This window comes from Trypanosoma equiperdum (genome assembly GCF_001457755.1).
Source record: "Trypanosoma equiperdum strain OVI genome assembly, contig: ctg_191, whole genome shotgun sequence".
In the NCBI taxonomy this organism is placed as follows: domain Eukaryota; phylum Euglenozoa; class Kinetoplastea; order Trypanosomatida; family Trypanosomatidae; genus Trypanosoma; species Trypanosoma equiperdum.
The window spans coordinates 1-10,089 of record NW_027123971.1 but is presented as its reverse complement, the minus strand read 5'-3'; the positions used below and the strand labels follow the sequence as shown (position 1 = coordinate 10,089).

At 48.3% G+C, this 10,089-nt stretch overlaps 7 protein-coding genes and 1 pseudogene across 8 annotated transcripts; all 8 read right to left on the bottom strand.

Moving 5' to 3' along the window:
- Positions 1–230: 230 nt before the first annotated feature.
- On the bottom strand, positions 231–788 carry TEOVI_000052600 (Enriched in surface-labeled proteome protein 18; the record flags this gene model as incomplete). The annotated part of the gene is made up of 1 exon (XM_067223640.1): positions 231–788. One exon carries the CDS (start codon positions 786–788, stop codon positions 231–233), a length of 558 nt encoding a protein of 185 aa, XP_067079741.1.
- Positions 789–1,445: 657 nt separating this feature from the next.
- TEOVI_000052500 (GPI transamidase component Tta2) lies at positions 1,446–2,678 on the bottom strand (the record flags this gene model as incomplete). Its single annotated transcript, XM_067223639.1, has 1 exon — positions 1,446–2,678. One exon carries the CDS (start codon positions 2,676–2,678, stop codon positions 1,446–1,448), a length of 1,233 nt encoding a protein of 410 aa, XP_067079740.1.
- A 672-nt stretch (positions 2,679–3,350) lies between these two features.
- On the bottom strand, positions 3,351–4,409 carry TEOVI_000052400:pseudogene (annotated as a pseudogene). The gene has a single exon. A coding segment is annotated over exon 1 (1,059 nt).
- Positions 4,410–4,790: 381 nt separating this feature from the next.
- Positions 4,791–5,357, bottom strand: TEOVI_000052300 (Protein of unknown function (DUF3592), putative; the record flags this gene model as incomplete). The annotated part of the gene is made up of 1 exon (XM_067223638.1): positions 4,791–5,357. One exon carries the CDS (start codon positions 5,355–5,357, stop codon positions 4,791–4,793), a length of 567 nt encoding a protein of 188 aa, XP_067079739.1.
- A 472-nt stretch (positions 5,358–5,829) lies between these two features.
- On the bottom strand, positions 5,830–6,057 carry TEOVI_000052200 (Mitochondrial ATP synthase epsilon chain, putative; the record flags this gene model as incomplete). The annotated part of the gene is made up of 1 exon (XM_067223637.1): positions 5,830–6,057. The coding sequence occupies one exon, from the start codon at positions 6,055–6,057 to the stop codon at positions 5,830–5,832; it is 228 nt and encodes a 75-aa protein (XP_067079738.1).
- Positions 6,058–6,736: 679 nt separating this feature from the next.
- Positions 6,737–7,609, bottom strand: TEOVI_000052100 (chaperone protein DNAj, putative; the record flags this gene model as incomplete). The annotated part of the gene is made up of 1 exon (XM_067223636.1): positions 6,737–7,609. One exon carries the CDS (start codon positions 7,607–7,609, stop codon positions 6,737–6,739), a length of 873 nt encoding a protein of 290 aa, XP_067079737.1.
- A 295-nt stretch (positions 7,610–7,904) lies between these two features.
- TEOVI_000052000 (ubiquitin/ribosomal protein S27a, putative) lies at positions 7,905–8,360 on the bottom strand (the record flags this gene model as incomplete). The annotated part of the gene is made up of 1 exon (XM_067223635.1): positions 7,905–8,360. One exon carries the CDS (start codon positions 8,358–8,360, stop codon positions 7,905–7,907), a length of 456 nt encoding a protein of 151 aa, XP_067079736.1.
- Positions 8,361–9,216: 856 nt separating this feature from the next.
- On the bottom strand, positions 9,217–9,804 carry TEOVI_000051900 (Eukaryotic translation initiation factor 4E type 5; the record flags this gene model as incomplete). Its single annotated transcript, XM_067223634.1, has 1 exon — positions 9,217–9,804. The coding sequence occupies one exon, from the start codon at positions 9,802–9,804 to the stop codon at positions 9,217–9,219; it is 588 nt and encodes a 195-aa protein (XP_067079735.1).
- Between the last annotated feature and the right edge of the window lie 285 nt (positions 9,805–10,089).

The window sequence follows — 10,089 nt, the reverse complement described above, 5'->3', positions numbered from 1 at the left end:
ACACACACACACACACACACACACCGCCCCCGACACGCCAAAAGCTCAATAAAATAAAAGAAAAAAAGACAAAGAAGGGGGAAGACGGCACTCCACACTCGATGTTAGGAGACCGTTACTGTACACTTAACATAAACAACAAAAACGGATTTTAAAAAAAGAAAAAAAATGATAAAACAAAAAAAAGAATTGTAACCTTCTGCGTGACCGCGTTCCTCCCTCATGTGGTGTTAGGCGGATGAGTCTTGTGATACGCTCTCTTGTTGTTGTTGTTGCTTCATCTTTCCATAGAGTAAAACGCTGTTGTAATACGCGCTGTTACGGCAGCTGGGACGAAGCACATGCTGGGGGATACGTCGGAGGCATTCGCGTGCCGTCTCGTCATCACGGCAATATCCGGCGCGTCTGACGAAAGAAACACACTCCTCGCGCGCCCGCAGCCAAGCGGCGCATTCCCTATTGAAGAATGCGGTGTTGCGATACGAGCGCCGGTGAGGATTCGCCGATGCGAGGTTTCTTGCTTCGTTTATGCCTGGACCCGACCTCGAGCTTGCGAAGTGGTGAAGAAGGCACTTGAGAGGCGCATGCTCCTGACGCGGACATAGCTTATGTGCCTCTTGCTTACAAACGGAAAGGAGGGAAAAGGAAGGCTCAGCAGTTGCCTGCGCCCCTCCCCCTTCCCGTGTGTGACTTTGTTCCTCTCTGCTTACGTTCGCGGCGGCTGTGGCACATAGCAGCAGAAAGAGGACGAATATGAAGCCACGAATAACTCCATGCCTGCGACCCATTTAGCAATACGAAGGATTAGTTGTTCTTTCGATTTACCTGTTCTGAATAGCTTGACTATCATTGTTTGTTTTTTTTTGTTTAATTCCGTAATCACGGGAAGGGAAGGAGAGCACACACATGAAAAAACAAAGAGGCAGTGACACGCAGAGATGTACACACTCCCTCTCCCAACACTCCGCAAGTGCAGGTACGAAGTCCGCTTGTACACGTTGTCGATTTTTCAATTACCTCTCACCATTATTATTCCACTTATTTCTTTCGTTTTCGCCACACATGGCACCACCCCTTGGCATGCGGCGACACTCCCCCATACTCATACACACGCACACGTGTCCACCTTCTTTCCCCCACAATCTTGTGCGTATTTAGCAGTGAGAATATTGTCTGAGTGCATATCGAACCGGGAATATCAGTGTTAATGGCGGTTGAAGTCTATTAGGAATACCGCTTCCACTTCAACAGGTCACCTCCTCTTTACTGAGAACCACCACTGACAAACACAGAGAAGCCACAGGGCGCATATACACGGCAGCCGCCCACACTCGCCTCCAAAGTTAAAACAAAAAGGTATTAAAAACGAACCGAAGAGGTCCGGTGACCAACAAATGAAAAAGTGGCAAGGAACTTGAAGTAAAAAAAAAAGAGAGGAAAGGTCATCAAGCCTGCTTTTCTTTGGTAATGCCAGCCACGCATTCCTCCTTCATGGCATCTACAAGAGAATTGACAAAGGCGAGGAGGAAGAGACCACCACCTGTGACGAAGGCCACCTGAGGGAAGAAAACCCAATTGGGGTTTGCCATGTCCCACATTACCCAACCAGTGTAGAATGCATACTGCAATGGTACACCGAGCAGAAGCGTGCAGATGGGGAGGAAAATGTTGAGCCCCCGTACGCGGTCAAGCATAGACTTAAACCCACCTCTCCCTTTCACCTCAAGCAACGAATACAAGAAAAACACAGTGATCATGTAGTCTGCAAGAATCACATGCTCGCAGAACAGCTTGCTAAAACAAATCGCTAGAAGTGTAACCAACAGCCGCCTGTCACCGGGGATTGCACCTCCATCTTTCATGGTTTCTGCTGCTGCCTCTTTCTCACAGGGCACTCCAGTAGAAAAGATGAGTGTTAAGACTGCTGGCAGCTCAATTTGACCAACCTCCATACTGCGGTGGAACGCGGCCATAATGAGAAGCCGTACGTACCACATCACGCCATTATCAGGCGGAGAGTAAAGGGACGTCCGCTCCACATGTTCACCCCACCAGCGGAGATATAGCATTCCGCACCCTCCTATACAAGCAGTACAGAGTGCAACACCTACAAGTGCAATCTTGGGGCACGGCGTTCCGACGGGATACCATAATGCAACAATTATGGCAATGAAATGGAACCCCAACAACGGTGCAAGAAGGCGCGCAGCGAAAATAAGCCAGGGGTGAATCCGCCGCTTTCTGCAGCACTCCAAGATGACCGCAAGAAGTACGTGCTCTAGGGGAGCGAGTGACTCCAACATGGGCAACAAAGCCATGATGGGGTTCAGGACAAACAAAGCATAAGTCAGCTGCGGCTTAGCGGAAGGCCAGCGGGAAACAATATAAACCGTCAGTGCATCACATAAGCACAAAAATATTACATAAGCATCAGACGATGCAGGAGGAATATACTCCATGAACCATGGCCCCACTGTTGTTAGAAAGGCAGGAACAACCCCAAACTGCTGCTTCCAAAATACGGCCTCCTTCCAAATCTCCGAACCAGTTTTGGATGTTGTAATGCCAAAGTGATATGGGAGATGAATATGATGGGAAAAATTGTGAGCAAGCAAGCGTACAGCTAACGCCACAAGAGCGGCTACCAGTGGCGAAGACACGACTTTGTTGCCCAACATTTCCCTAACTTCTTAACGTAACGACGCGCTCAAAGCTGAAGTTTCGTTCTTTCGTTCCGCTCTTTCTTGCCTCCCCTCGGCTGTCAAGCACGCTTTTCAACGGCTTTTCAATACCTTTCCTTGACAGTTCTAAAAAATTTTAAAAAGCGAGAGGAGATAATCCTTTTCACTGTACCACAGGGATCGTCCTCCTAGGTGAGCCAGTATCATGTTAATGAGACAGTATGGACTGAAATGATGCATAAATGCACGCAGTGAAAAGAAAACGTGAAGGATTGAGTCTGATCAAACGTGAAGACGGTCTCCGCACCAAAATATTGGGATAGGAGAAAAACACGATAAAACAACCCAGTTAGTACGCAAAACAGCGTCCAACTGAACAAATGATTGTTTTTCACACCGATGTATTACGTATGCCTGTGCGTGTAGAACTCTTGTTATTACCAAAAAGGACAAATATTCGTCCCTCCACCTCATCGAACATTTCCTGCCGCAAAATTGTTTCTATGAAACACACCAGAGGGACATCCTGCATAGGTGTTTGACAGTTGTGTTTCCGTCCTGTGAAGACAGCAGAAGCTGCTGTTTTCAAGAACCTTATACACTGCACGTTGTTTTCTTCTCGTTTTCTTTTACTTTCTTTCCAAGAAATGATGGATGCGTCAGGGGTGTCTAAGGGACTTCCCGCGACAAAGCCGTATGATGGGTGTCTCGGATGCCCGCAATGGTCCTCAGCTTCAACAGATGTGTGTATACAAAATGGCGACGGGGGGCTGGCTTGACAAAGCTGAGCAGTTTCTGTTTCTTACCATCACCAGAACATTTGGATTGCTTCCGCTCTTTTTTGGGTGTGGTGTCCTCCTCGAAGACGATAGGGATGCAGGTTTCGGGATCGTTAGCAAGTTGTGTGACGGGGGCCCATGAAAGGCGCACAAAGTTGCATTCGCGCGGCATAACAAAAAAGCGGTGAACATGTGAGCGCACCCACATCATTACTTTTGGGTCACTGGGATACCCGCTGCCAACATCAATGCCAAGACGTTCAATGTGACTGTCACGCTCCACCTTCGCCACAACCGAAGCAGCTGCTACGATGGGGAACTTTATCTCCGCCTTCTTCGCCACTGTCACGCGAAGGTGCGGGAAGCGACCCGAAAGTTTCTGCTGATAGGACTCAGGCGGCCCCACCGTGTCAACATAGGCCGCAGTCAGCATCCCCATTCCCTCGAGTGTCAACTTGGATATTATGGAAATAGCTGTTTGATGGCTAAGCGTGTTCAAGTTGGTACCGTGTGCACCTGTCATAGCTGCGGCTATTTCGTCTGGCGTGACTACTACCGTAAATGTACGGAACGTGGCGAGTTCGTGGAGCTTGCTAACAACGCTTTTCCTCTGGTCCTCATTCAAGACTTTGCTGTCATTCGCGCCGCAGTAGTCAACCAACCTATCGTGCTCATGCAGGGCAATCATCGCGCCGGTATAGACCATCGGCCCGACGACAGGCCCCCTCCCTGCTTCATCAATACCCATCACCAAATGATTCTCTGAGCACTCCATTGACTGCATAAATTCGGAAACATCGAACTCGATGCCAGCACGATTGCTCTTGGCACCGCTCGGCATCTTACTACTGGAAGACCGAGGTTCCGCCATGTTGCCGTTGCTGCGTACCCACTGAATGTCGCTCACACAAACACACACGCAGAAGTGGATTAGGGTTAGGGCCAGGGTCTAAATTTACTGAATACTTCTACACTTAAAGAAAATCAAACTAGCCAGGCAATCTAGAAGATTTAGCCAACTTTTACCCACGTATTTGACACTTGTCACTACTGTTGTCTCGCCTCTAGTGTCACCGCTGCAACAAAAGAATCAAACGGGGGGAAATGGACACAAGCCTACATGCATGTAACATCAACGGATGGGGGGAAAGTGAGAGAACAAGCAACCCCTTGGACACTTCTTTTTGACAAGCGAACCTAAACAGATGAGCAAGTTGGTGCCACGGGGTAGTATGAACCAAGCTAACTATGCCCACTCAAGTGCATCCTGGCACAACTGTATTGCAAAGACGTTTCCCCCCTGAGAAACCTGATATCAAATTACCTCCTGTCAAATGGCCCCTGTTCCTTTTCCATATTTCATTTTTTGCTTGGAGTGGGTTCTGGCCTCACGCAGGCCGGTGATGCCTCCAAGTCGTCTGTTCACAGCCAAGAAGCTGTAGAACATATTGGGCAGTATTGTCTCACAACGTACCGACCGATACGCCACGAGCAGTGAAATAGTTATGCCCACTAAAAATGCAGACTCTGCAGCACGGTCTGTTTGAAGTTTGATAGCGCTCTCACTAGGATCCGAAGGGTTATAGTACACGACCAGTTGCGTACCGGCACCGAGTAGCGCTGGGTTTGAAACCATCTCCTCTTTGTGAACACCACCGCTGCGAAAGCGGTCCCCGAGGTACTCCTTGCCGTCGACATCAAATCGATACTGCACATGACTCGAACCTCCACGTTTCATAACTATCTTGTGATCATATATTGTCCCAACTGCAGGTTTCCACGTTAAAGAGCGGCGGTAGCGCTCCTCAGCATCTACGATCCATCGCATCTGGGCGTACGCAAAGTACGAGTAAATGGCGCAGAACGAAACCCTGAAAGTGCTTAAATACCACGGCATAGGGCTAGATGTGCCTACCCTTGCACTCTCAGCAAGCCGAACTAGCGTCCGGTAAGCACGTCGCGCCTAATTTCTAAAAAAAAAACAGTTCAAAATATTTGAATAAAATAGAAAAGATGACGGGAAAGACGACAGAAAACCCCACATACACGTTTCCGCCACATCACCCTCGAAAAAAAACAAAGAAATCTACCACGATAGAACACAGGCGACGTTGAAATAAATTGCAAGCGTGCAAAAACGAAAACGCCATAACTGTCCACATGCCACAAACACCTCTGCACGCCGATCAGCAGCTCAACGCACCGAACCACGACCCGCTTTGCGGGGACTACTCCCCTGTAATTTGGCTCAACCAGGTTCCGCACTGTTCAACACCCCCTAACAGCTTTAATTTTCAGTTCGCTAGTTCCTTCGTCCCTACACATGATGAACAGATGTTCTCCGCTACGTTCCTGAGATCAAAGAGTTCTCAGTAATCCTTGGTGTGGATGGGAACCTTGTCGATGGTTTCCTGTCCACCAGCTCCATCGGGTCGCTGCGCCGTATAGCATGGTTTTGACCAACGCTCATATTTGGCACGTCGTGACTCCTTTACGGTGCTGTGGAGTGTCTCGGTGCAAACGTTCAGATACTTGAGATAACTGATGCCATGATCCCTCCATGACGAGCTTAACAGGGCACAACTACGGCGGATCATTTTCTTCGGTTTTGGCGTTAATGAAGACTGTGACGCAACTTCCTCTTTGGAACACTACTTCTGAAATTAGTTGTTGAAACCACAAGGGGGAAAAGGAATTTTAATCAATTGATTCACGAAAACAACAAACAACGGCGACCCGCCACCGCATTCCTTTTCTTTAAAAAAGGGGGGTGCAAATGGCCACCAACACCAAGTGAGCAAGCCCGTTCCCATAACTCACCTCATCCTAACACCAACTGTTTAACACCCACAAACCCCGATAACCTGCACAAGCGTACCACGAGGAAGTGAGTCACGCCATCATCTCTTTCCTTCTATTATCACAGAGCAACCAAACATTTTTTTTGGTACATATTAATAAATGCGCACTCAAACGTTTTCTCTACACCGTGATTTCGTGGAATGCCTCAGGCGGAGGCCTCGTCCTCACTGGACGTCTGCTGCGGACCAACAAGTAGACAGTCGATCACGGCGGTGTAAAGAACACGGACACACGCGCACACCAAGAAACATGAAGAGTGGGAGATACAGGAAACCATGCATTCGCAAAAGAAACATGTATGTACTCAACCGCGTCGCGTACCATACACGGTGACCGCTAATATGAGTTTATCCACTCGCGCTACATACCAAAAAAAAAATGAAGCAAGCACAAAACAAAGAGGGTATATTACACTCAACTCGGTGGAAAGAACCAATCAGAATCGGGGCTACCGCTCGGCACACCACCCAAAAGCTGAGCATCATACTTCGCCCGTTCTTCTGGATCTGTAAGAACCTCGTGTGCCTTCGTCATCACTTTGAACAACTCCACTTCTTCTGGTGTCTGGTCCCGCCCGACGCGATCAGGATGGAGTTCAAGTGCTTTCTTCTTAAACCTCTGACGTATAACGGCCTCTGTGGCATCAGGCGTAACTCCAAGAACATCGTAGTAATTCATCAACTTTAACAAGCGAGCCTTCACCACATTGTCGGAAGACCCTTTGCTAAGGTCAGCGAGTGTCGGTCCCTTACTCCCACCACCCTGATTTGCTTTGCCTTGATTTGCGAAAGCCTCTAGTAAGGTGTTCTCATTTGTGTACTTAACGCGTTCAACCGGCTCCGAGAAGTCGAACAGATCATTAGAAGAGTCGGGAGGTTTTGCAGTCTCTGTAGCGGCGGGGGTGGGAACGGCCTGAGAGAAAAAGCTATCAAGGGGGTCGTTAGAGGTTCCAGCATTTCCCTGATAACTCTTCGGTGCCAATGGTGGCGCTACACTTGGTTTCGCAGTAACCCACTCAAAATCATCGTCGGCGGTATTTCCAGCATAATGTGCCTGGTTCTTGCTGTTGGTTGCGGCCCCCACAGTCGCCGCCGTTACCACCACAGGGGTAGCAGTTGAAACATTTAAATCACCAAACAAATCGACGAGATCGACGGGCGCTGAGGCACCCTTGACAACATTGGTAACAGGCGGGTTAGGCAAAGTTGATGAGCATTGCTTCTGGGTCTGTGGTGTCGCAGACGTCGTGAGAGGTGGGTCATCTACATCAATATCCTCCAAACCCATTGCTGTGGACAACCGACGCGAAGGCAACAACAACACGTATAATTCAAAAGGGGCAAGCTACGTTTTGTTTGTTTGTTTGTTAACGATTCGAAATTTTTTTGAAACGGGAAAGAGATCAGCATTGACAAGTGGTAGAAAAGGAGCGACGTTTCCAAAATAACACCTGTCCCCCCTCCACCTTGTGGAAAGGTCTGAAGGGCAATACAACAAATATCCAGCATTAAGAGTGCTATATAGAGAGAAACCAAAATGAATATAAAGTAACAGGAGGGAGCACTGAAGCTGCTTTTCGGAATTACTTCATGGTGTACGTCAGGTGACACTTACCACAGTACTTTCGTCCCTTGTGCTGCGCCATGAAGACGCCAGCGCCACAGTTCGGGTTCGGACACTCGTCACGCGTGCGTTCCACCTTGAATGAGCCGTCGTCGTTCTCCGTGACTTTGAAGTACTTCAACGCACGCATCTTCTCGAGTTTGTGACGGTGAATGGGTTTCTTCGGCTTCGTGAAAACCTTCTTCTTCTTTTTCTTGCCCTTACCACCCTCAACCGGGAGCATCGCCTGGATGGTGCTCTCCCGCTTCAGCGCGTAGTCGCACAGCAATGCACCGTCGCACAGGCACTCACCGCCGTAGAAGAGGAGATCATTCTCACCTAGACCTGCCTTCGCCCTGACGCTCGCCACGGTGTCGTCGGCGGCCGTTTGTACAGCGGTTGTCTTACCGCCAGCCAACTTGACGAAAACCAGCATGCTTCCTTTGTCCAATAATAAGCAAGTACATAGTAAGCAACAAAAATATAGCATCATGCATACACGAGGTGCACGAAAGTCCCCAATTCCACAGTTATATCAAATAAAGAAAGAGGGACGTGAACAACTGTTGTCAACAAATCACGGACAAGTACCCTTACCAAACATTCAGATGTGGCACCACCTGTACAATTAACGAAGTCGGCTGCAATACTAACACTAACAATTACAAAACCCACGTGGGCTCCTCTGCCCACTCGATCCCCTGGTATAGCTTATTCACCCCTATCACTCTGATATCCATCCTCCTCTTCACCGCGATATTACTCACCTGCATAGACACCAGATATAACACCCACCATAGTCACACATTGACCACCAAACAGCACCTGCCGTACAGGATTTCAAACGCATAGATTAAAGAAAAAGGGAATGACAAGCATAAACTGCAAGATAGCGTCCTTCCTCCGGTCCCTCTGTTACCGGCAGCAGCCTCCACAAAATAGGAAAAAATTGCCTAGGGACACGGCAGCCACAACAAATTCGTGCGCAGAGACGGTGACGACCGTGCCCACTTGCGGTACACCCAAATGGCAATTCCCATTTCGTTTACAGTCGCACTAGAAACCAGCTTGAAAGGAGGAATGAGTGAAAACAGGACCAAGTAGTTGTTTCTGGCTGTAACAGCTGCAACAGCTACTATGTGGTAGAGGTCGATCCCATTATCTAATTCGCATCCCGGGTGACATTTGATCCGTGCAACAAGCTGCTGCCCCAGCAATCAAACATGCAAATATGCGTCTTCAGGGATCGCACCCTACATAACGAACTACAATCACATCACCTGTGTCGAAACTTATTTTCCCTTTTTTTTCTTCTCCTTTTCAAACAACGATTCGCCAAAAATAACGTGAGGTTGGCTCATTCCCACATCATTCAAGGCTTTCCGAACGTACGCCAACACAGCCTTGCCGTATGTCTGATCGCTAAGCCACACCTCGAGCCGCACCAATTCTGGTGACTCTTTGTTTGGTCGCGATGAGAGCCTCAACACATCACATATCGGTTTCCCTCCACACACCTCCTGTGACACAGATTCACCTATTACACTACTCAGAATCACTGCTGTCGCCTTCTCAGCCATCGCTGCTTTGCGGATGTCAACAATAATTCGTGTACCGTTAGGAAATGCCTCGTAGCTAGCGTCAACGTTGTTACGAGCAAACACAAAGGTGCTGCTGCTTTCCAACTGATGAAGCTTCGGCAACGAATTTAAGGTGGACCAGAACTCCTCCACTGTACGCACATAATCCAAAGGTTGTTGTAAAGCCTCCTTAGCCAAATTCCAGTCCCCTTCGTAATTATTCTTTACTATCTCTGTCGTGAGTTGAGGGATGTAACTCACAAACCAGGGATCCTTCAACGCGTGACTCTCCTCCTCCATGTTATTAACCAAGTAGTTTTTTTTTTACTGAAGAATGTCCCTTGTTCCCTGTCCTGCCAGGGTTTCCGTCAGTCACAACTATTTCTCCCAATTGTCGTTTCTTACTTAACCAAGTTCAAATCCATCACACCGAAAGAAGAAGAGATTACGTATATCCGACGGGGCAACAACAGCAAAGTATAACAGATGCAACACAACACACGAGGCACATGCCGAGGTTGAGGTGCCGATACCCAAGGAGGTAATATTAAAATAATGTAACACATAAACTTCTGCACGTGAACT